The sequence below is a fragment of the Amphibalanus amphitrite genome, unplaced genomic scaffold (assembly GCF_019059575.1).
Source record: "Amphibalanus amphitrite isolate SeventyFive unplaced genomic scaffold, NRLGWU_Aamphi_draft 000888F_arrow, whole genome shotgun sequence".
Taxonomy (NCBI): Eukaryota; Metazoa; Arthropoda; class Thecostraca; order Balanomorpha; family Balanidae; genus Amphibalanus; species Amphibalanus amphitrite.
This window is the reverse complement of record NW_024882382.1, coordinates 94,590-120,946: the sequence shown is the minus strand read 5'-3', so window position 1 is coordinate 120,946 and position 26,357 is coordinate 94,590. Positions and strand designations below refer to the sequence as shown.

At 45.3% G+C, this 26,357-nt stretch overlaps 1 protein-coding gene across 1 annotated transcript in view; it reads left to right on the top strand.

The window, feature by feature from the left end:
• Positions 1-262: 262 nt before the first annotated feature.
• LOC122367678 (beta-1,3-galactosyltransferase 5-like) overlaps positions 263-26,357 on the top strand; it is a 45,085-nt gene continuing 18,990 nt past the window's right edge. The window contains exons 1-3 of the mRNA XM_043341015.1: positions 263-414; positions 11,686-12,115; positions 17,678-17,808. Of these exons, the coding sequence (XP_043196950.1) occupies positions 11,723-12,115; positions 17,678-17,808 (524 nt within the window). The 5' untranslated portion in view covers positions 263-414; positions 11,686-11,722. The remainder of the gene's footprint in view (positions 415-11,685; positions 12,116-17,677; positions 17,809-26,357) is intronic.

Sequence of the window (26,357 nt, the reverse complement as noted above, 5' to 3'; positions counted from 1 at the left end):
TTTGACGTTTTGACTTTTTGACGTTTTGACTTTTATACATTTTGACTTTCTTCCATTTGACTTTTATCCCTTTTGACTTTTTGCATTTGACTTTTTATCTGTTGACTTTTTGTCTTTTGACTTTTTGTCATTTGACTTTTTGTCCGGTTACCGACTAAAACAACGGGCAGCCGCTTTGCCCCACTCTCCCCTATCTAGGACAGTGGGCCAGCCAGTCGGCACCGCTGTGAGCTGATTGGGGATGGTTGTCGTCGTCCCAAAGTTGGCATGTGTGACGTCACAGACAACGGGCTGGCGCTCAGCAGGCCTGCATCAGTTTCGAAGGTGACGTGTGATTCGCCGGCCGGCCAACCCACTGGAAGTTCTGCACTGCTGACCCACAGTCCGAGCCAGCCGGTCACTCACTTCGGTCCGGTAAGACATTTCTTATGCATTAAAATGCCTGGCTTTTTAAAGAGCACTATGGTTGTAGGTATGTGTTTTAGGCATCGTTTAAAATCTTCCATTTCATAAAATATCTAGGCATTTCATGAAATACCAGACATTCGACGAACTATAATCGAAATTAACCCGTGCTTGACAGGGGGGGACTCTAAAGGGCCCCTCCCGTTTTTCTGCCATATCTTCTAACTAAATGATGTTGATATGTCCCACTAAATGTATCAAAACAAAACCAGCAGTACCTACCTTTAGCTGCATCGTCTTGATATCGTGTATGCAAACTGGAATTTCGTAACTACAATAGGTCGGCCGGAAATGACTTCGGAGTGACGTTGTATCGGTCGGTTTTGACTCAAAACATTGAATTACGGCAATCGCTCTCAAGAGCTTAGTTTTTAAGGAAGATCCGATTTCTTTGCACGAGAGGACTAGAAGTATAGATTACCATCAAACTGCAATATCAGACTTTTAAAAGTTTGAACATTTCGAAAACGTAGGAACATATAAAAATTTCATATCAGTTTTATTTAGTTAAAAAAAAAAACGTAGTATATGTGATAGAAAACATGCCGATGATTTATTATAGCAGGTTTTAGCCCGATATCTCCAAAAATAGCTTATTTAAAGGCATTTTAGTCTAAATATTACTATTATTCTTTTTTTCAAATCAATTTTTTGCCTTACATGTTACAGCAATGTAAATAGCACAATCGGGTTCCTGAGCTTAACCCTCGCCGGCACAGGGGGGGGGGGGGGGGTGATGCAACCCCCCTAAGGTTTTTCGCGAATAACTCGCGTAAAAAGCGGCCGATCGCGACGAAACTTTCAGTACCCTCGCATTGATCAATTTTACACCTACCCTGAAAATTTCATGACCCTCACCCCAATGACCTTTGACCTGTAACCTCTTTTCTGTGATCATGTTTGGCACAAATCGCGGTTCGGCGCATGTCGGCTCGCATTAGCCGCGCGTTTGCAAGCTTTTCGTGGTTTCAAACGTTCAAACATGTGATTTGATGTTGCTTCCATGCATTAGGGTGGGTGTCAAGGTCACCTGAAGGTCAGGTCAGGTCATTGACCTTTGGTGACCTCGGGTGACCTCGGTTCACTTTTTCGAGTTTTACATGTTTCTAGGCTAGTTTTTTGAGCTGAATTCGAATTTAGCAACCATTTGAACATTTACGAAGTAGTTTTGGTACCTTCGTAACATGTTACGAAGCTGTCCGAGGCGGTTGACACGTATTACGAATACCCGTCACAACCCCTACCGGTTGACCTGACCTGACCTGACCTGACCTGGTCTAAATGCTTAAAGACATCATCTCTGATCAAAACTAACACGATATTTGTGATCAGCACCCCGGAAAACCTCATAGCAGCCACACTTTACGACTTTCTAACAGGTCCCGATTTTCCCGGGTTTCGGGTCATTGACCTGACCTGGAAGGTCACCCAATGACCTAGGACCTTAAAATTGGGTATCATCGGCTTCCTCTCGTGACGGGCAACACGCTCGTTTTTTCCGCGAAGCTCTAGCTCGATCAGGGGCCAAACGCGAGGGGGGGTCGTACCAACCCCCCCCCCCCCCTTGTGCCGTCGAAGGACTCAAAATGGCCTGTGCTGGCGAGGGTTAAACTGCTTCTGATAGACACCCGTTTTTTGTTATAAAATTTTATCTTTAAAATTGGACCTTTTTGACCTGAAAGTAACCTGACATTAGCCAAATTCGGCTGAAAATTGCCCCAAATACCACAGTGGATATGCCAATCGGATACCACCTTTTTCGTTTACCGATATCAAACCGAAACCAACTTGATATTTAGTATTTCAATCCAAATGTGTTGGTGTTTTGTTGATATTATGGATCCTCGCTAACGCCTATGAGGCTGTGAATTTGGTAAAAACTTGGAATTTCCCCTCAAAGTCCCTACTTGGTTCAGTGTCGGTATTTTCCCATGGTTTTGGTGGGTATTTGGTTTGGTATCGGTATTCCGATTTTCTGTAATTGACATCACTATAACACAGACGATACTCTTTTCACATTATTTGTCTGAAATTAACACGCGCACCGACGGGGGTCTGCGCCAACTTGTTACCGACGGGGGGGCGGATGACCGCCCCCCCCCCCCTGAGATCTCGAGAACGAAGCAGGATAGCGACAAGCGGTAAACGGCATCGGATACGCACGGACAAGGTCTACAATTTTTACAAAGGTCATTTTCAGGTCAGGTCAAAGATGACGTCACAGGGGTAAAGAAAAGTCAAAATGGCGGCGCTAGATATGGAGAGTTTTTCTCGAATAACTTTCGAATTAGTCAAGATAGGAACAAACTAAGGGCATCATCGTGATCCTCTAGTCAATCCGCATCAAATGATATACGAGTATATGTTGACCTCGAAGGGTCAAGGTCAAAGGCTGACCCCAGGTCACGTGACCTCGAGGTCATCATGTATATCATTCGATGCGTCTTGACGAGCTGAATACAATGAGACCATCCGCGCGGCTGTATCTTGTTCCTCTACGGAGTTATTGGCAAAAAACTTTTGGTGACCTTTGATGACGTCACATGACCTTACACCTGCCCAACAGCAAAACAGACCTCAAAGTAGTGAAGGTTGATCGTATATGAAGTCGTGTATGGTATATGGGGCCATTCCGACCCGTTTTAGTGGTAAAAACAGAAAGTTGATTTTCCCCCCATTGACTTATAATGGGGAGGTCGAGAAATTGACCTGACCTTAGGTCACGGATATGAAAATTCCGAGATATGAAAATTGTAGCTACTAATGACCTAATAACATCCTGCGACTTTCAAAGGCCTCCGACATCTACTGTAGCTCTGGCAAGGTGACAAATTGCAAAAAAAGTGACCTAAGGCTGGGTCATTCAAAGTGACCCGGTGATCTGACCTTAAAAGTTAGGAAGTTCAAACTTGCACACCATGTGTAAAATTAATGAGAAAATAGTCGTACTAAATTTCGCGGCGCTACGCGCCGCGGTTGTTCTGATATTCGCGAAAAACCTCAGGGGGGGGGCGGATATCCCCCCGTCGGTGCGCGTGTTAACTAGTGGTGTCAATTTCAGAAAACGTATGTCCAAAGTCCATCCAATGTCCAATGCTTACGTCAACTGTCCGTCCAAAAATGTCCAAGCCAGCCATTTTTCCAAAGATGTCCGACACCTACGCAATAGTTTACACACAACACTGTTATTTAATTTGCTTTTCATGTACCGTTACCAGCTCAAAAGTGTTAATCATATTGAAAGCTGAGCTTTCTAATAGCCAATCAATGTTAAACACGATTACTTTTTAAAAATGTTGAGGTGTAGCAAGCGATTGTCCAAAGTTGTCCAAAGCCTGCTGCCATTGTCCAACCGAATTCCGAAATGGACATTGGACAAAATCGGAATTCCGAAGATTCAAGTTTCGATTGACACCACTAGTGTTAACCCGGCAGTTGCTGGGGTATTTCGCCACCCACCGTTTGCTGGGGGGGGGGGCGTTTGTATTTACATTTAAGAGCGATCCACATACGATGTGCGTGGCGATTGCGTTAAACGCCCCCAGCCGATAACTCGAGAACCAATAGGCGCAGCAAAACGCACGAGGCGGCAAACGAAAGAACGCGACGAGACGCTTCAGATGAGTACTTTAAAATTGAATTTTGAGGTCACAGGTCGGGTCAAGGTCAGGTCAAACACCTGAAATCGGGCTTTCAGTAGCATGGACTTCAGGACTTCGCAATGAGCGCCTCTCGTCATAAACTCTGTCAAAACGGTACACAATCCATCATATAAGGCCTACAAGAGTGTCAGCCCCATGTAGGGGTCAGTCAAGCATAGGTCAGGGTCAAGGTCAGGTCAACCGGGCAGGCACATATCCCCGAAAATCAAAACCAATATTCGCAGCCTGTGACACATGTTTTATGGGTAATTTGGGGCGTAGAACACGATGGTGACATTCATTTTATCATATGTGTACGTGTTTGGCTCAAAACGTTCAATTTAAGAAATGTATGTATCATGGTCGTGAAGTAGTCACGAGAAATTGCCAAGATTCAGATCAAGATTAATAATCGAAGATAGCCATTTGATTGTTCATAGTATTGGCAGTCTAATGCCGTTTACGGCATGTCTGTATGTCTATTTTGTGATTTTATATGATTTTTTGAACATACCTATGCCGTTTTTGGTCGAAAACTCAGAAATCATGACGTCACTAAAACCTCGATATCTCAAATAAAATTCCGACTGATTTTTTTTTTAAATTTTGTCACAATAGACTTCAATCAATTCCCTACAGGTACCAAAAATTTGGCGCGCCTGCAGCGCGCCGTTTTAATGCTTTGGCCCGGCGAAAAAAGTGGAGGCGTTTAACGCCCCTCCCCCCAGCAACTCGCGGGTTAACCATAAAACACATCTCACGCGACCGATACATGATATGAAATTTCCGTGACCTAGGATGACCTAACCTTGACCTAAAAAATTCGAAGTACATATTTTTTACCCTTAGAGTATCTTAGGCATATATAAACGAGTGTGTAAACCAAAATGAGTGTCAACTTCGCCATAGGGGGGGGGGGGACATCATATGTTACCACCAACCTCTAACCCAAAAACTAAGAGGGCTAGAAAGACGCGGTAAAAAGCAGTCGATAGCTCTCAATGCGTACGTTTGAAAGTATTTCAGTCATTTTTCATCTTAGAGCAATATTGGGGTCACCATAGGTCATCAAAGGTCAAAATTTGTCAATTGTCATTATATTTTTTCAGAAAACATGCCGTTATCTCAGGAACTATAGTAGCTAGAAAAACGCATGGAACAGCAATCGATAGCTTTTGAACTCTTCTTTTGATAAAGTCTGTATCAAATTTGACCCCAGGTCAACAGTTTAGCCTCTAGAGGGTAAAAACTCCAAAAATAGCTGTTTTTACGAAAAGTGTTTTTCGACAATAACTTTCGACTACAAAAAGCCACGACATTTCTATTGCCAGAATCGTGTTCCCCTCGCCGAGACGCGTCGAATGAACTATATATTGACCTTGAAAGGTCAACTTGAAAATTTGTCCTCAGGTCAAGGTCATGACCTGACCGGAAAAGGCCATGTTGCATATCAGTCGATGCGTCTCAACAAGACAACCACAATGAGACCATCCCCAGCGTTCTATCTTTTTCCAATCGCGAGTTATTGGCAAAAATCTGTTTGTAGCCTCAAATTACCTCGGATGACCTTTCTAGAGGCCATCAGCAAAAATGATACCTAGGTCATCACGGATGGTCCAAATCATTGTGATTCTGAAATATTTGGACTGTTCCTATGCGTACACACGGATCTAGAGGCATTTCCATTTTTCTCCATTGACTTGTAATGGAAAGGTCACGCCACTGACCTGACCTTAGGTCACGGATATAAAAAAATCCGAGATAAGTAAATTGTAGGCGCCCATAACAGCATGCAATCCACCAAGTTTAAAACCTCTCTGACTAACACTGCAGGCTGGACGTGATTGCAAACTTTTTTTAGGCTTGGTCATTTAACTTGACCTGGTGACCTGACCTGACATGACCTGGGGTCAAAAATTTCCCGCGCATTGTCCAAAATTGATGTACCAAAAGCTACCCCAAGCGGCGCGGCGCTACGCGCCGCGGCTTTTTATTAACACGTAAAAAACGCGACAGGGTGGTAACATATGCCCCCCCCCCCACTGGGGCGAAAGTTAACTAGCTGATTAAAACACTGCAAAAAAGGTTTTAGGACTGCAAATTACTGCTTCGTGAATGATTTTATTGATTAAAATCATACAACACAATATTAAATTGCGATTGAAATCAACACTGTGAGTGTTATTCACTACAAGAAAATTCATTTCTCTTGAGTAATTCAACCAAAAGGGCACATGAGTAAATATTACGTCATCAGCTTAACCCTCGCACGACCAGGCCATTTCTCATAACACGAACGACCAGGGGGGGGGTTGTTACGACCCCCCCCCCCTGGCGTTTCGAAACGGAAGGTCGTAGAGCTTAGCGGAAAAAACCAACGGATTGCTCTCAACGAGATCTCGCGATTGGTGGTATATTTTTTGGTCCTAGGTCAACATTTGACCTACTTTTGACCGGTCAAAGGTCAAATTTTCGGAAAAATAGACTTTTTTTTTCAACTTTCGGCGGCGATTGCGGCAAAACGGTGGGAGATATCGACTTGAAACCTTCACTATCGTGTTCCTTGATCAATTCTCTATCGTTTGGTATGTATTTCGTTTCCCTAGCTCTAAAAATGGCGCGTTGGGAGCGCCGGAAGTCGGCAAGGTCACAGTCGGCGGCAGAAATTCGAAAAATCAAAATTTAAATTTTTGAAATCTGATCGTATTTTTGGATTTGGGAGGTCCGTTTGCTCCCTATAGAAGCTAATATTGCTGCATATTCCCATTGAGGTGACAAGAATTAGCAAAATAGTGGTTCGGGCGCTTTTCAAAAATAGTACCGGACGCTGTTCCTCTTGTGACGTCATAGCTCCGTGACCTGACCTGACCCGGTCAAATTTTTTATACCATATGATAGCCAATACTTGCCCCAACATGCATGGGAAGTTTCATCACGATCCATCAACCGATGTCCGTACCACCGGCAGGAAACCTCGGGCGTTGGCACTCAGTTTGTGAAAATCCGGCCGGAGGCTGTACCTCTTATGACGTCATAACTCTGTGACCTGACATTACCCGATCATTTTTTTTCGGCAAAAGATGCGCAAAGGTTGCCCCAGAGGGTATTGAAAATTTCAGCCCGCTACGACAAGCCGTTTAGCGTGCACTTCGAAAAAACCTCAGGGGGGGGGGGTTGATACAACCCCCCCTAGGCGTTCTAGGGTTAATCCTTTCTTTAGGGAACAGAGGATCTTAAAAGTCAATCCTTGGAGATCATATTGCGCCACTTTGTATTCATTTTGTCTGAATGTTGTGTTTTCTTGCAAAGATAAGACAAAATGCTAGTTTAATTCATTTTCATTTCATTTTGTGACCAAAGTTAGGCTCAGGGCTACCTTACACCTGCCTTTTCAGCTGGATTTTCAGTGTCAAATTATTTGTAGAGTATCTCAGACCACATCTCAGGACTCAAGGCCAGTTTCCGTGTTTTGTGTTGTTTTGATTCTGCCTTTTGCCGAAGGAATGCTGCCATGAACATCTATTTATTGTATTGTATTATACCTATTACCTACCATTAGACTTACTATTTGGTTGTGCTTTGCAACATGAATGAGTATTCTTCCTTTGATAGACCACAGTAGATTCTTGACAATTCTAATTTTAGAGCCAAACCTGTGAAATGGTGAGGTTCATGTGTTACCCCTACCCTTAGCATTGGAACTTCTACCACAAAATGTATTTTGCAGTGGCTAAGATTGCTGTTATTACAATTAACCCGCGCCCCACTGGGGTCTGCGTATAACACGCCCTACTGGGGGGGGGGGGGGGCTATTCATAGCCCCCTCCTAACTCCGGAACTACTGGGCCGATCGTCAAAATTCAAACGGCGTCTGATAGCCCCGGAAAACTGTTGAGCGAAACTTAATTTCATTGACCTCGAGGTCACCGATGACGTCACAGGTCAGGTCAAAGTAAAAATTATTAGCATTTTGGCTTCTTCACGTTTTGGGCTCTGGCCGCCGTCTTACAAGTCAGATCAGGCTCATTTTTGGTTCACACACTCGTGAACAGATGCTCTAGATACTCTAAGGGTACCAAACTTGTACTTTGATTTTCAGGTCAAGGTCAGGTCATCACAGGTCACGAAAATATTATATCATCCGTTGGTAACGTGACACATGTTTTATGGTACATTTAGGCCAAACATTTCGAATTTGATGTCGTCTGTGTCATCCGAGGTCATTTTGAGTCAAATTTAGCTTAGGTGAGGTCACTTTCAGGCCAAAAAGGTCAAATTTTGAAGTTAAATTTTTTGAACAAAAAAGGTGTCTATTGGATGCAGTTTGAGCTCAGGAACACGATGGTGCTATTTATGTTGGCGTACGATGTCAATTTCGTGCTGAAAAAATTGATTTGAAAAATTAATAATTGTTAATTTTTTGCAATAATGCGTATAACTTGGCCATTTTTGAAAATATTTAGCTAAAACTTGCTAGAGTTAGTCATAATAATGCGTTCTATCACATATATTCCATTTTTTCGGAAAGTCAACAAAATTAAAAAAAAATGTAAAAAATATAAATTTTGAATTTTATTATATAAAATTTTCGAAATTTTCAAAATTTCGAAAATCCGAGATGGCAGTTTGGTAGCGCAGTTTATTTTGAGTCCTGTCATGCAAAGAAATTGGATCTAGCTTAAAAACTGAGCTCTTGGGAGCGATTGCCGTGGTTCAATGTTTTGCGTCGAAATCGGCCGAACATGACGTCACTTTGACGTCATTTACGGCCGACCTATGGTAGGTACGAAGTTCAAATTTTGACACAAGGTGTCAAATTGATGTAGCCGAAGGTATTGAAAGTTTAGCGTTGATACGTCAAGCGGTTTGGAAGTTATTGCAGAAAAACGGGAGGGGGGGGGGCTATAAATAGCCCCCCAGTGGGGCGCGTGTTTGAAATAGCCTCTTAGTGTCAAAAGTTTAAATCATATGCTGATAATTTTTGTGTGTGTGTGTGCAAAATCAAAAATACCGGCATGCTACCGGCAAGACATGCCAGATACCACGAAAAAACCTGCGGTAATGAAATATTACCGGCATGCCGGTAGCGCGGTAGGGAAATTTTGCAACTCTATTAGATACTATTTGTGACCTGAGATATCCTCGGGGACATAACGAGGGGTGACGAATACCATTCAGTTCAGTTCCCGGTTCAGTTCGGTGGTGGCATGTTTCGTTTTATTTCGGTGTTCGAAAGTGTTTAGATTGACGTTCGTCCAAAAGAGTCCCCTTTTAACCCGCGCCCGGCTGGGGTCCTGGATTTCCATGCCCTGCTGGGGGGGGGTGTTTGAACACCCCCCCCCCCTTGTAACTCGGCTCCTGGGCCACGTAGCGATACGCAGAAGGCGGCGTTCGAAAGAGCGTAAAAAATAATGACGAAATCACCTCGGTCAATTTTTTGGTCAGGTCAAAGGTCAGGTCACCAGAGGTCATTGAAGGCAAAATTTCGCCGATTTCCAGGTCGAATGTCGAAAATTTCCAAGAAGCGAACGCATAACTCGAGAACCAATAGAGCTACAGCGCCGCAGAAAAGCGCATTCGATAGCCCTTTTAGCCCTTTCTGAGCAATTCTCTCAGATTTGACCTAACGTCAACGGTTTTGCCTGCAGGGGGCAAAAATTGCAAAAATAGCTGATTTTTTCGGAAACAGTTTTTCTGCAATAACTTTTGACCCAAGCCTTGTACGAGCTTACTTTTACCGGCATTGTGTTCCTCTCGTCAAGACGCATCGAATGAATTATAAGTTGACCTTGAAAGGTCAACTTGAAAATTTGACCTCAGGTCAAGGTTATGACCTGACCGGAAAGGGTCATGTTGCATATCAGTCGATCCGTATCGTCGAGCTGAACACATCTAAGGCGTTTTCATCGCTCTAGCATGCCTCTATCAAAAGTTATTTGCGAAAAACTGTTAGATACCATTCGTGACCTAAGATGACCTCAGGGCATATACAAGGGTCACGGACACCATTTTCATGTTCAGTGTGTCTAAACCACTAATAATTCGTTGTTTGGGAGTGTTTATAATGTCTTTTGTCCAAAACAGGCGCATTTCAATTTTCTCCCATTGACTTATAATGGGGAGGTCGCAAAGTTGACCTGACCTTAGGTAATCGATATCAAAATTCTGAGATATACATTTTGTACAAGCTATTGCTCTTAGCAAGCGCTGAAAGTTTCAAAGTGATCGGTCACTCGGTGTAGCTATGACAGACATTGAAACTTTTTATGAGGCGAGGTCACTTCAAGTGATCTTGTGACCTGACCTTGAATGACCTTGGTCTGAAATTTTCACAACATGTGTAGAATTGATGTACGATGAGGTGTACCAAAAACGGCGGCGCTCCGCGCCCCCGTTTTTGAGATATTCGCGAAAAGTCACAAGGGGGGTGTTAACCCTCGCCCATGTAGGGGGGGTTGGTGCAACCCCCCCTGAGGTTTTTCGGGAATAGTGCAAAAACGGCGGCGCGCAGCGCCGCCAAATTTTGGGTACCTTATGGGGAAAACCTTGCGCATCTTTTGATAAAAAAAATTGACCGGGTCATGTCAGGTCACGGAGTTATGACGTCACAAAGGGAACAGCCTCCGGCCGGATTTTCACAAACTGAGTGCCAACGCCCGAGGTTTCCTGCCGGTGGTACGGACATCGGTTGATGGATCGTGATGAAACTTCTCATGCATGTTGGGGCAAGTATTGGCTATCATATGGTATAAGAAACTTGACCGGGTCAGGTCAGGTCACGGAGCTATGACGTCACAAGAGGAACAGCGTCCGGTACTATTTTTGAAAAGCGCCCGAACCACTATTTTGCTAATTCTTGTCACCTCAATGGGAATATGCAGCAATATTAGCTTCTATAGGGAGCAAATGGACCTTCCTAATCTAAAAATACAATCAGATTTCAAAAATTTAAATTTTGATTTTTCGAATTTCTGCCGCCGACTGTGACCTTGCCGACTTCCGGCGCTCCCAACGCGCCGTTTTTAGAGCTAGGGAAACGAAATACATACCAAACGATAGAGAATTGATCAAGGAACACGATAGTGAAGGTTTCAAGTCGATATCTCCCTTCGTTTTGCCGCAATCGCCGCGGAAAGTTGAAAAAAGTCTATTTTTCCGAAAATTTGACCTTTGACCGGTCAAAAGTAGGTCAAATGTTGACCTAGGACCAAAAAATATACCACCAATCGCGAGATCTCGGCGAGAGCAATCCGTTGGTCTTTTCTGCTAAGCTCTACGACGCTCCGTTTTCAAACGCCAAGGGGGGGTCGCACCAACCCCCCCCCCCCTGCATGGGCGAAGGTGGCAGATCGCCGTTTACGGGCGAGGGTTAAAACACCCCCCAGCAGGGCGCGGGGGGGTTCTATCTAATTGACTTTAGATAGAAAGGTCGCAAAATTGACCTGACCTTAGTTCACATATATCGAAATTCGGATGTGAACAAATATGTACATTTTGTTGCTCTTATCAAGTGTTGAGAGTTGCATGTGGTTTTGACATGAAATAACATTCTAGTTCTGACTCTGATTCTGTCCACCAGCTATCACTACTTCAGAGAGCCAGCCTCTGACGGCGCCATGATGGCGCCGATCGCATTCCGTCGGCGTCTGCTGCTGACCTTCTGCTGCTCGCTGCTGATGCTGCTGCTGGTGGCCCAGCAGGTCGTGCACCAGGCTTCTCAGATGGAGCTCCCAGCCGGCTGCTGGGGCGTTCCGGAGCCGCGCCCGGGCGCCGCCGTACTGCCGCAGTACGGCCGGTACCAGTACCTGCTGAACAGTCCCGTGTGTGGTGGCGGGGAGCAGGTGCGGGCCGTGATCGTGGTCCACTCGGACCCGCGCCGCCCGGAGGTGCGCCAGGCCATCAGGGACTCGCTGCCGGCAGCCGAGCTGGCCCAACTCGGTCTGAGACGTGCCTTTATGCTGGCTGAGGCGTCCACCAGGCTGAGTGTGAATGAGACCACCATATCGCGAGTGAGAATTGCCTTGTTTGCTCAAGCGTAAAAAACGACGTCATACATACATTTGTAGCTATAAATTATAGCATGCTATGAATTTGGTACACGGGAAAAATCATACAGCACTGAGCACAGTCGGTGAAACAAAACTACGGCGGCGCTCCCCGCCGCCATTTTGTTAAATATCTGTGAAAAACCGCAGGGGGAGGGTGTTCAAACACCCCTCCCGGCCGGTCGCAGGTTAAGGGCCTTTTTTTGCTTAAGTAGGTCGAAGGTCAGGTCAAGGTCAGGTCAAGGGTACAAAATGCATGTTTTACAGTATCGGCCTTGCACCGTAGTTGTCGAAGAATGGACTGAGACTGATTGCCCGAAACGTGTTCTTAGGCTACCAAGACAATATTCGTTGCATGCAATATCATGCAAAGGTCAAGGTCAAGGTCAGGTCACCAAAAACGAAACATAGAAAAGGGCATGTGCGACACATGTTTTATGGATCATTTTATTCATAGAATTCAATAGGCACACTCAATAAGTGATATGGACCACATCTGGATGAATTTCAGGTCAAGGTCAGGTCAAGGTCAGGTCGAGTGAGGTCAATTTTCAAAGTTGGTTGTTAAGACTTAAAAAGGTATCTATCTGATGCAGTTTTTCAAGCCGAATCGAATGGTGATATTTTTTGTTTCCTTGCGAGGACAAGAACTTCAAAAAAAATCATTCAAAAAGATTATGTGTCGTGACGTCATAAAATTTTTAATAACTCCCACATTTTTTACCGATTCTTCTAAAAATTAGTATGGATGTGCACATGTAGACCACTTCTCTGACATGCATTCTGTTTTTTCGATACACTTAAAATTTTGGATTTTATATTCATTTTCCAAAAAAAACTATTTTTAGAAAAAAATGGGGAAAATCCCAAAGTTTAAAAGTGAGATAGCCATTTGATAGACAAAGTAAAATCACGTATAACCTTTTTGTTACGTCTTGATTCCTTTAACCCGCGCCCGGCTGGGGGTCCTGGATTTCCACGCCCTGCTGGGGGGGGGGGGTTTGAACACCCCCCTTCTAACCCGGCTCCTGGGCCACGTAGCGATACGCGGAAGGCGGTGTTCGAAAGAGCGCCAAAAATAATGACAAAATCACTTGGTCGCTTTTTGGTCAGGTCAAAGGTCAGATCACCAGAGGTCGTTGAAGGCAAAATTTCGCCGAATTTCAGGTCGAATGTCAACAATTTCCAGGAAGCCAACGCATAACTCGGGAACTAATAAAGCTACAGCGCCGCGGAAAAGCGCATTCGATTGCCCTATTAACGCCCTTTCTGAATAATTTTCTCAGATTTAACCTAACGTCAACGGTTTTGCCTGCAGGGGGCAAAAAGTGCAAAAATAGCCGATTTTTTTCGGAAACAGTTTTCTGCAATAACTTTTGACCCAAGACTTGTACGAGCTTACTTTTACCGGCATCGTGTTCCTCTCGTCAAGACGCATCGAATGAACTATAACTTGACCTTGAAAGGTCAACTTGAAAATTTGACCTCAGGTCAAGGTCATGACCTGACCGGAAAGGGTCATGTTGCATATCAGTCGATCCGTATCGTCGAGCTGAGCACATCTAAGGCGTTTTCACCGCTCTAGCATGCCTCTATCAAAAGTTATTTGCGAAAAACTGTTAGACACCATTCGTGACCTGAGATGACCTCAGGGGCATAAATAGGGATCACGGACACCATTTTCATGTTCAGTGTGTCTAAACCACTTGTAATTCAGTGTTTGGGAGTGTTTATAATGTCTTTCGTCCAAAAGAGGCGCATTTCAATTTTCTCCCATTGACTTATAATGGGGAGGTCGCAAAATTGACCTGACCTTAGGTCACCGGTATGAAAATTCCGAGATATACATTTGATAGATACTGTTACCCTTATCAATCGCTGAAAGTTTCAAAGCGATCAGTCACTCGGTGTAGCTATGGCAGACATTGAAACTTTTTATGAGGTGAGGTCACTTCAAGTGACCTGGTGACCTGAACTTGAATGACCTTGGTCTGAAATTTTCACAACATGTGTAGAATTGATGTATGGTAAGGTGTACAAAGTTTTTGAAATATTCGCAAAAAAAACACAAGGGGGTGTTCAAACACCCCCGCCCCCCAGCAGGGCGCGGGTTTACCCTCGCTGGCACAGGCCATTTTGAGTCCTTCGACGGCACAGCGGGGGGGGGGGGTGGTACGACCCCCCTTGCGTTTGGCCCCTGATGGTGCTAGAGCTTCGCGGAAAAAACGAGCGTGTTGCCCGTCACTAGAGGAAGCCAATAATAAGGTCCTAGGTCATCGATTGACCTTCCAGGTCAGGTCAATGACCCAAAAATCGGGAATATCGGGACCTGTTATAAAGTCGTAAAGTGTGGCTGCTAAGAGGTTTTTCGGGTTGCTGATCACGAATATCGTGTTAGTTTTGATCACAGATGATGTCGCTAAGCGTTTAGACCAGGTCGGGTTAGGTCAGGTCAGGTCAACCGGTAGGGGTCGTGAGTGACGGGTATTCGTAGTATCTGTCATCCGCCTCTGACAGCTTCGTAACATGTTACGAAGGCACCAAAACTACTAGCAAATGTTCAAATGGTTGCCAAATTCGAATTCAGCTCCAAAACGTAGCCTAGAAACATGTAAAACTCGAAAAAGTGAACCGAGGTCACCAAAGGTCAGTGACCTGACCTGACCTTCAGGTGACCTTGACCTAATGCATGGGAACAACATCAAATCACATGTTTGAACGTTTGAAACCACGAAAAGCTTGCAAACGCGCGGCTAATGCGAGCCGACATACGCCGAATCGCGATTCCGACCAAAAATGGTCTCGGAAAAGAGGTCACAGGTCAAAGGTCATTTGGGTCAGGGTCATGGAATTTTCAGGGTAGGTGTAAAATGGATCAATGCGAGGGTACTGAAAGTTTTGTCGCGATCAGCTGCTTTTTACGCGAGTTATTCGCAAAATATCTCAGGGGTTGTATCACCCCCCCCCCCCCTCCTGTGCCGGCGAGGGTTAACCCGCGCACCGACGGGGGTTTGCGCCAACTTCGCACCAACGGGGAGGGGGCGGATGACCGCCCCCTGAGATCTCGAGAACGAAGCAAGATAGCGACAAGCGGTAAACGGCATCGGATACGCACGGACAAGGTCTACAATTTTTACAAAGGTGATTTTCAGGTCAGGTCAAATATGACGTCACAGGGGTCGAAAAAGTCAAAATGGCGGCGCTAGATATGGAGAGTTTTTCTCGAATAACTTTCGAATTAGTCAAGATAGGAACAAACTAAGGGCAGCATCGTGATCCTCTCGTCAATCCACATCGAATGATATATATGTTGACCTCGAAAGGTCCAGGTCAAAGGTTGACCTCAGGTCACGTGACCTCGAGGTCATCATGTATATCATTCGATGCGTCTTGACGAGCTGAACACAATGAGACCATCCGCGCGGCTGTATCTTGTTCCTGTACGGATTTATTGGCAAAAAACCGCTGGTGACCTTTGATGACGTCACATGACCTTACAGCTGCCCAACAGCAAAACAGACCTCAAGGTAGTGAAGGTTGATCGTATATGAAGTCATGTGTGGTATATGGGGCCATTCCGACCCGTTTTAGTGGTAAAAACAGGGAGTTGATTTTTCCCCCATCGACTTATAATGGGGAGGTCGCGAAATTGACCTGACCTTAGGTCACCGACACCAAAATTCCGAGATATACAAATTGTAGCTACTAATGACCTAATAACATCCTGCGACTTTCAAAGGCCTCCGACATCTACTGTAGCTCTGGCACGGTGACAAATTTGCAAAAAAGTGACTTGAGGTTGGGTCGTTCAAAGTGACCTGGTGACCTGACCTTGAAAGTTAGGAGGTTCAAACTTGCACACCATGTGCAAAATTGATGAGAGAATAGTCGTACACAATTTCGCGGCGCATCGCGAAAAACCTCAGGGTGGGGGGCAGATATCCGCCCCCCGTCGGTGCGCGGGTTAACCCGCGCACCGACGGGGGTCTGCGCCAACTTCGTACCGACGGGGGGGGGGGGGGGGGCGGGGCGGATGACCGTCCCCTGAGATCTCGAGAACGAAGCAAGATAGCGACAAGCGGTAAACGGCATCGGATACGCACGGACAAGGTCTCATTTTCAGGTCAGGTCAAAGATGACGTCACAGGGGTCAAAAAAGTCAAAATGGCGGCGCTATATATGGAGAGAGTTTTTCTCAAATAACTTTCGAACTAGTCAAGATAGGAACAAACTAAGGGCACCATCGTGATCCTCTCGTCAATCCGCATCGAATGATATATATGTTGACCTCGAAAGGTCCAGGTCAAAGGTTGACCTCAAGTCACGTGACCTCGAGGTCATCATGTATATCATTCGATGCGTCTTGACGAGCTGAACACAATGAGACCATCCGGGCGGCTGTATCTTGTTACTGTACGGAGTTATTCGCAAAAAACCGCTGGTGACCTTTAATAACGTCACATGACCTTACAGCTGCCCAACAGCAAAACAGACCTCAAGGTAGTGAAGGTTGATCGTATATGAAGTCATGTATGGTATATGGTGCCATTTCGACCCGTTTTAGTGGTAAAAACAGGGAGTTGATTTTTCCCCCATTGACTTATAATGGGGAGGTCGAGAAATTGACCTGACCTTAGGTCACCGATATCAAAATTCCGAAATAAACAAATTGTAGCTACTAATGACCTAATAATATCCTGCGACTTTCAAAGGCCTCCGATATCTACTGTAGCTCTGGCACGGTGACAAAGTTGCAAAAAAGTGACTTGAGGTTGGGTCATTCAAAGTAACCTGGTGACCTGACCTTAAAAGTTAGGAGGTTCAAACTTGCACACCATGTGTAAAATTGATGAGAGAATAGTGGTACAAAATTTCGCGGCGCGTAGCCCCTCGGTTTTCCCGCTATTCGCGAAAAAACTCAGGGGGGGGGGCGGATATCCGCCCCCCCCCCGTCGGTACGCGGGTTAAGCTGAACCACAAACAGGGGCCTGATAAGTCTAGACACATTTAAAAACGTCTTGAAAAAAGACGTATGAAAAGAAAAGTTTGAGGTCAGTTCTGACTATGACCTTGACTTTGAGCTTGAATGTTGAGGACATCATCGTAATCCTCAGATTACCTTCATTCCTTTCACACTATTTTTAGGGTTTTATGCATCCTGCGGTCCTGTAGAACACTTATTTTGATATCACTATAAATACGCCGATTTTTTTTTTTGAGTCTTCGCCCTGACTTCTGACCTTGAATCTCGACCTGAGGTAAAAAATTAGGCGTTTTATAATCTTCTTGTAAAAACCTTTCGTTTGTTGCCGCTTTGCTTCTGTATCTCCCTTGTTTACGGAGGTAGACACTAGACAGAGGGTCGGGCGAAAAACGCCACCCCCGGGCTGCGGTGGGAGGGATTACCCTCCGGGCCCGGCCGGGTTGGCGTGCTACATTTCAATCGCTAGCGGCTTATAGTATTTGTGTCCTCTTGTCAAAGCCATGGCTTTTTTATTTATTGAGTGACATGTAGTTTCCCCACAGTTCGCGATGGCGGCAGAGAGCGCTCTTTATCACGACATAGTGCAGGGAGACTTCCACGACTCCTACCACAACCTCACCTACAAGCACATCATGGCATTGGACTGGGCCACCACCTTCTGTCCACAGGCCAGGTAAGAGGAAGAATGGTGCTCACAGATATTAAAGGTAGTGTGCCAGCTTTCCTGGACCGTATGGAGTTAATGGCCCAGATAAGGAGAACCGGATTTTTAGAACTTATCCATACCTTCAAAACTCATGGAAACGTCTTAAATTCTTCAAATTTGGAGTACCCCAGTGCGAAATTCGCCCCGACGGGTTGTCGGTCGTACCCCAACCGCATTTCACACCACTATGAACAATAAATGCACACACTGAAATCGCTATTACCGATATGCTCATCCAATCAAGTTTCGATAAACCCGTTCATCATCAGCTCCTGCGGTTTCGAACACGCCTGTTAGGTGGTGCGGTAGACCGCGCCCAAAGCCAGGGCCCCGGTAACGTGAGGTAGCCGAGTCAGGGCAGCGTGCGCTGACCCAAGCCGGAGCCGCGCGTCCTCCCGGTGTCATGTGATAGCCCGGGGCTGCCCGCGGGGATGCGGTAGACTGCGCCCAAGGCTGCGGCCCCGGCTTGGGTCAGCGCACGCTGCCCCGACTCGGCTACCTCACGTTACCGGGGCCCTGGCTTTGGGCGCGGCTTCTGCTCATACTTTGTGGTGCGGTGGTGGTGCGTCGGGCTGCGCGCTCTGACTTCGGCCAAGAAAAATGCGTCAGCTGATCATTGTCATTTCTGCCACTTGCGTGTGGTGAAATGGGGTCATAACTTATGAGACGGCTTTTTCATATCAATTATTTTACATAAAATCATATTTCAAACCATAAATAATGTTCGACAGCCAAATAAAAGAAACAATACCAATACAGGCTTACAGTTTAAGGCTCGACATTGTGTTGTCTACGATTTGACAGCTGATAACTCATTCCCGTACGTCGTATGGTCGTAACACTATAATGACCTTTGCTTACATTGTCACATGTGCGCCGCATTCGCGATTGTTGCCGACGTCTGTTTACAGGTGAGCCCACTACAGTTGTTATACATATCTAAAAACCGATAAACTTTTAGGCGAAAAAGGCACTATTCCAGGCTCATTTTTGACTTTTTTTGCGATATTAGGTAAAAACAGAAGCTTCTTATCCTAGGAAAAATAAAATGAGAAATCTTTCAAAGGTGGCACACTACCTTTAACCCGCGCGGGGCTGGGGTCTCCAGCCGAACGCGCGGGGCTGGGGGGGGGGGTAAATTTTACCCCCCTGTTATCTCCCGAACTAATGGTCCGATTTGGAAAATTCAAACGCCAATCGAAAGCTCTCATCACGAACTACTAAAAACATGTACTTAATTTAAAGTTTGAGGTCAAGGTCAAGGTCAGGTCAAGGGTACAAATTGCAAGTTTCTACAGTATCGGCCTTGCACCGTAGTTGCCGAAGAATGGAGTCATGGACTGAGACTGATCGCCCAAAACCTGTTCTTAGGCTACCAAGACAATATTCGTTGCATACAATATCATTCAGAGGTCAAGGTCAAGGTCAAGTCAGGTCAGGTCAGGTCACCAAAAAACAAAATATAGAAAAGGGCATGTGCGACACATGTTTTATGGGTCATTTTACTCATAGAATTCAATAGGCACACTCAATAAGTGATATGGACCACCTCTGGATGAATTTCAGGTCGAGGTCAGGTCAAGGTCAGGTCAAGTGAGGTCAAATTTTGAAGTTGGTTGTTAAGGCCTAAAAAGGTGAACATCTGATGCAGTTTTTCACGGCGAATCGAATGGTGCTATTTTTGTTTCCGTACGAGGTCTAGAACTTCCAAAAAAGTCATTTTTCAAAAAAAATTGTGTGTCGTGACGTCATAAAATTTTGAATAACTCCCACATTTTTGAACCGATTCTTCTAAAATTTGGTATGTAGGTGCACATAGACCACTTCTCTGACATATATTCCGGTTTTTTCGATAGACTCAAATTTTTGGATTTTATAATGATTGTCCCAAAAAACTCAGTTTTTTTGAAAAAATTTAGGCCAAAATCCAAAATTTTCAAAAAACCGAGATAGCCATTTGATAGACAAAGTAAAATTACGTATAACCTTTTTTGTTACGTCTTGATTCCTTTAAAAATGAAGATGTTAGCGGCGTTTGAACTTTTGCCGTTTTTGAGGCGAAAATGGCGAACATGACGTCACTAAAACGTCAATTTCTAAAAAATTTTCCGACGGATTTCGCTCAAATTTTCAGGAAACGTGTCAAATTGATGTAAGAAAAGGTACTGAAAGTTTGGCGGCGCTGCGCGCCGCCGTTGTTGAGATATCGCAAAAATTCGCGAGGGGGGGTAAAATTTAGCCCCCCCAGCCCCGCGCGGGTTAATGAACCCGCGCCCGGCTGGGGGTCCTGGATTTCCACGCCCTGCTGGGGGGGGGGGGGGTGTTTGAACACCCCCTTCTAAATCGGCTCCTGGGCCACGTAGCGATACGCGGAAGGCGGCGTTCGAAAAAGCGTCAAAAATAATGACGAAATCACTTCAGTTAATTTTTTGGTCAGGTCAAAGGTCAGGTCACCAGAGGTCATTGAAGGCAAAATTTCGCCGATTTCCAGGTCGAATGTCGACAATTTCCAAGAAGCCAACGCATAACTCAGGAAAAAATAGAGCTACAACGCCGCGGAAAAGCGCATTCGATAGCACTATTAACGCCCTTTCTGAGTAATTCTCTCAGATTTGAACCTAACGTCAACGGTTTTGCCCGCAGGGGCAGAAACTGCAAAAATAGCTGATTTTTTCCGAAACAGTTTTTCTGCAATAACTTTTGACCCAAGCCTTGTACGAGCTTACTTTTACCGGCATCGTGTTCCGCTTGTCAAGACGCATCGAATGAACTGTAACTTGACCTTGAAAGGTCAACTTGAAAATTTGACCTCAGGTCAAGGTCATGACCTGACCGGAAAGGGTTATGCTGCATACCAGTCGATCCGTGTCGTCGAGCTGAACACATCTGAGCGTTTTTATCGCTCTAGCATGCCTCTATCAAAAGTTATTTGCGAAAAACTGTTAGATACCATTCGTGACCTAAGATGACCTCAGGACATAAACAGGGGTCACGGACACCATTTTCATGTTCATTGTGTCTAAACCACTTGTAATTCAGTGTTTGGGAGTTTATAATGGGGAAGTCGCAAAATTCACCTGACCTTAGGTCATCGATATCAAAATTATGAGATATATGTACATTTTGTACATGCTATTGGTCTTAGCAATCGCTGAAAGTTTCAAAGCAATCGGTCACTCGGTATAGCTATGGCAGACATTGAAACTTTTTATGAAGTAAGGTCACTTCAAGTGACCTGGTGAACTGACCTTGAATGACCTTGGTCTGAAATTTTCACATGTGTAGAATTGATGTATGATAAGGTGTACTAAAAACGGCGGCGCTCCGCGCCGCCGGTTTTGAGATCTTCGCGAAAAACCACAAGGGGGCAAAGGGGCAAACGGTGTTGGATAGCCCTATCAGGGAACTACCTTGTGACCCAATTTTATTGACCTAGGTCAAACCGATGACGTCACAGGTCAGGTCAAAGGTCCAATTTTCACCGTTTACAGGCATTTCAAGAAATGCGTTGTAAAACCGAGTAAAATGCATTTCATTGAATATCATCGATGGGGAAATGTTCTTCAAACTCAAATTTTGCTATTTGAGGTCACTGATACCAGGTCAGGTCACAGAGGTCAGGTCACTGGGGGGTCACAATATGAAAGTGTCGTGTGATACATGTTTTATGATCCATTTTACATGACAAATGCGATTATGTGGGTCAGGCAGCCTTTGGGGCCAGCTTAGGACACGTTTTGGTCAAGGTCAGGTCAAGGTCCCGTTGCCGGTCCCGTAGCTCAGTTGGTTAGAGCGTTGGACTCCGCGTGGTGAGAGCACGCGTTCCCGGTTATGACAGTCCGGGTTCGAAGCGCGACGGGCGCTCGACATTTATGGGCCTCCTGACAGGTATGGTTGCGGTTGGTGGCAGGCCGTAGCCAGGCGAAGTCAGCGAGGGGACCGGCCGTGCGCGGCTTTGTGCGCACATACAACTTTGGACTCTAAATTCTGCCATAGAATCGGAATTGCGCGATCGGAGGGTAGAGGGCAGGGTCATCGCAACAAGCTTCGCTTAGCGGTGGCTCTGTCCTTGTGAATCCTTCCCATCAAAAGGTTCGGACTAAATTTATTTAAAATTTTTTAAAAAGGTCAGGTCAAATTAGGTCAAATTTCAAAGCTAATATTTTTGCATAAAATGGGTATTGAATCGATGCAGCTTGTCACGGGGAGCTCAATGGTGGTCTTTGTTTTGCCGTACGTGGTCTAGAATCGCTAAAAATTGAGTTTAAAAATTTGACGTTATTATTTTTGAACAGTTTTTTGCTATAACTTAGCCAAAAAACGAGATATCGATCTGAAATTTAGTATGTATATAGCAGAGCGCAGAGACTATCACATATATTCCGTTTTTTTCGAAATTCGGGAAAAAAAATTGTTTTTTTTAGTTTTTTTCTAAAAAAAATCAATTTTTTAAAATTTTGGGGGGTCAAAATCCCAACTTTTTGAAAATCCGAGATAGCAGTTTTGTAGCACCGCTTTTTGTCTACTAGAACATTTAAAGAACTTTGAAATTGCTTGATAACTGTAGATTTGGTGAGCGTTTCAAGATTGCATGTTTTTTGCTCATTTTTGCTCGAACATGACCTCAGTTTGACCTCAATAACTCCTGACCTAAGGTGACCTAAGACTTGACATTTTGTGTGAAGGTGTCAAATTGATGCCCGGGAAGGTACTAAAAATTTGGCGGCGCTGCGCGCCGCCGTTGTCTCGCTATTCAGGAAAAACCACAGGAGGGGGGCCAAAATGCCCCCCCCCCAACGGGGCGAGGGTTAAGCCAGCTGGCAACTGGCGAGAGAGGGCCACGCTAGACCCGGGAGGACCGTGCCGCCATCTACCTGCGGCACGCTAAACTTTCGATCCAAATTATCACCGGTGAACCGGGCGCGGGCAAGGTGGGGTGGTGGGTCCGTGGTGTCATTCGTAACAAGCACTGCAGCCGGGCACCCGGGCCCATAGCCACCCATTCATCCATTCGGACAAAATTTCTTTTAAGAAAAGGTCAGGTAAAAAAAGTCAAATTTTAAAGTTGATATTTTGCATAAAATGGGTACGGATTCGATGCAGCTTGTCACGGGGAGTCTAATGGTGGTCTTTGTTTTGCGCTACGGAGTCTAGAATTGCTACAAAATTTTGAAAATTTGCCGTCATCAATTTTGAACAGTTTTTTTTTCGCTATAACTTCGCCAAAACCAGAGGTATCGATCTCAGAGTTGGTATGTGGATAGAAGGAGGTAAGGAGTAAGGACTATCACATATATTCCGTTATTTTCGAAATTCAAAAAACTTTTTGGATATTTTCGCTATGATATTCAACAAATCTTTTTATGTTTGGGATCAAGGTCCAACAATTATAATTTTGTTAGCACTGTCAATTCTACAGCTTTTATTGTCTTGATCATTTTTCTGTATTTGCAAAGCTATAGGCCTGAGAGCTCTTCCCGCAAAACCCTTTTTTGGGTCGAAAACGTCAGAACATGACGTCACTCTGACGTCATTTCCATCCAACCTATCATAGCCTTTAATAAAATGTTCGGTCACAATGTGTACAATTGATGTCCGGGAGGGTACTTAAAGTTTGGTGACGATCGGCGCAGCGGTTCTGGAGATATATCGAAAATTCTGGAAGGGTGGGGTCAAAAATACCCCCCCCCCCAACCAGGGCGCGGGTTAACCAACGTACGGACGGGGAGGCGGATGCTAGCATGAAAATCGGCACATAACTCAGGAGCCTATAGAGCTGCATCGCCGCAAATGAAGCGCATCCGATAGTTCTTTAAAACCCGGTAATTGCTTGGGTATTTCGCCACCAGCCGTTTGCTGGGGGGGGGGGGGGGGGGAACGTTAAACGCCTCCAGCCGATAACTCGAGACCCAATAGGCGCAGCGACACGCACAAGGTGGCGAACGAAAGGACGCGACGAGACGCTTCAGATGAGAACTACTTGAAAGTTGAATTTCGAAGTCACAGGTCGGGTCAAGGTCAGGTCAAACACCTGAAATCGGGCTTTCAGTAGCATGGACTTCAGAGCCTCGTAATGGGCGCCTCTCGTGATATACTCTGTCAAAACGGTGCACAATCCTTCATATAAGGCCTACAAGAGTGTCAGCTCCATGTAGGGGTCAATCAACCATAGGCCAGGGTCAAGGTCAGGTCAATCAGGTAAGCACATATCCCCGAAAATCAAAACTGGTATTCGCAACCCATGACATATGTTTTATGGGTAATTTTGGGCGTAGAACACGATGGTGCCATTCTTTTTATCATACAAGTAGGAGAGACCTGGGAGGTATGGGCCATCGCAATCTTAACCCTAGAACGCCTAGGGGGGGGGGGGTTGTATCAACCCCCCCCCCCCCTGAGGTTTTTTCGAAGTGCACGCTAAACGGCTTGTCGTAGCGGGCTGAAATTTTCAATACCCTCTGGGGCAACCTTTGCGCATCTTTTGCCGAAAAAAATTGATCGGGTCATGTCAGGTCACGGAGTTATGACGTCATAAGAGGTACAGCCTCCGGCCGACAGTTACCAAACGTGTGCGCCGAATCCCTAGGTTTTCTGCCGGTGATACCCACATTGTTTGATGGATCATGATGAAACTTCCCATGCATGTTGGGGCAAGCATTGGCTATCGTGTGGTGCAAGAAAATTGACCGGATCAGGTCAGGTCACGGAGCTATGACGTCACAAGAGGAACAGCGTCCGGTACTATTTTTGAAAAGCGCCCGAACCACTATTTTGCTAATTCTTGTCACCTCAATGGGAATATGCAGCAATATTAGCTTCTATAGGGAGCAAATGGACCTCCCAATTCCAAAAATACAATCAGATTTCAAAAATTTAAATTTTGATTTTTCGAATTTCTGCCGCCGACTGTGACCTTGCCGACTTCCGGCGCTCCCAACGCGCCATTTTTAGAGCTAGGGAAACGAAATACATACCAAACGATAGAGAATTGATCAAGGAACACGATAGTGAAGGTTTCAAGTCGATATCTCCCACCGTTTTGCCGCAATCGCCGCGGAAAGTTGAAAAAGTTTGATTTTTTTTCGGAAAATTTGACCTTTGACCGGTCATAAGTAGGTCAAATGTTGACCTAGGACCAAAAAATATACCACCAATCGCGAGATCTCGTTGAGAGCAATCCGTTGGTTTTTTCCGCTAAGCTCTACGACCTTCCGTTTCGAAACGCCAGGGGGGGGTCGTAACAACCCCCCCCCCCCTGGTCGTTCGTGTTATGAGAAATGGCCTGGTCGTGCGAGGGTTAATTAACACGCGCACCGACTTCGCCAACTTCGTACCGACGGGGGGGGGGGCGGATGACCGCCCCCCTACGATCTCGAGAACGAAGCAAGATAGCGACAAGCGGTAAACGGCAAGGGATACGCACGGACAAGGTCTGCAATTTTTACAAAGGTCATTTTCAGGTCAGGTCAAAGATGACGTCACAGGGGTAAAAAAAGTCAAAATGGAGGCGATACGTATGTATAGTTTTGTTTCGAATAACTTTCGAACTAGTCAATTTAGGAACAAACTAAGGGCATAATCGTGATCCTCTCGTCAATCCGCATCGAACGATATATATTTTGACCTCGAAAGGTCAAGGTCAAAGGTTGACCTCAGGTCACGTGACCTCGAGGTCATCATGTATATCATTCGATGCGCCTTAACAAGCTGAACACAATGAGACCATCCGCGCGGCTGTATCGTATTCCTGTACGGAGTCATTGTCAAAAAACCGCTGGTGACCTTTGATGACGTCACATGACCTAACAGCTGCCCAACAGCAAAACAGACCTCAAGGTAGTGAAGGCTGATCGTATATGAGGTCATGTATGGTTTATTGGGCCATTTCGACCCGTTTTAGTGGTAAAAACAGGGAGTTGATTTTTCTCCCATTGACTTATAATGGGGAGGTCGAGAAATTGACCTGACCTTAGGTCATCGATGTCAGAATTCCGAGATATGCAAATCGTAGCTACTAATGACCTTATAACATCCTGCGACTTTCAAAGGCCTCGGGCATCTACTGTAGCTCTGGCACGGTGACAAAGTTGCAAAAAGTAGCGAGGTTGGGTCATTCAAAGTGACCTGGTGACGTGACCTTAACCCTCGCCCATGTAGGGGGGGGGGTTGGTGCAGCCCCCCTGAGGTTTTTCTTAGCTACATGACGCCGAACCGTTTCAGATAGCCTGCTCAAATTTTCAGTACCCTATGGGGCATCCTTTGCGCAACTTTTGTTTTTTTTTGTCAAGGTCATATCAGGTCACGGAGTTATGACGTCATAAAGGGAACAACCTCCGGCCAGATTTACACTAAATTGGAGATTGCTTCACATTGGTATAAATGCCGACTGACCTGACACACTGATGGATTGTTTTAGAATCATAACTGGCTGATTTGACATTGGCACAATGTCCGTTGACCTTTTCAAGGTTACTAAAGGTCAAGGTCAGGTCAGTGACCTCGGTTGACCTGTAATG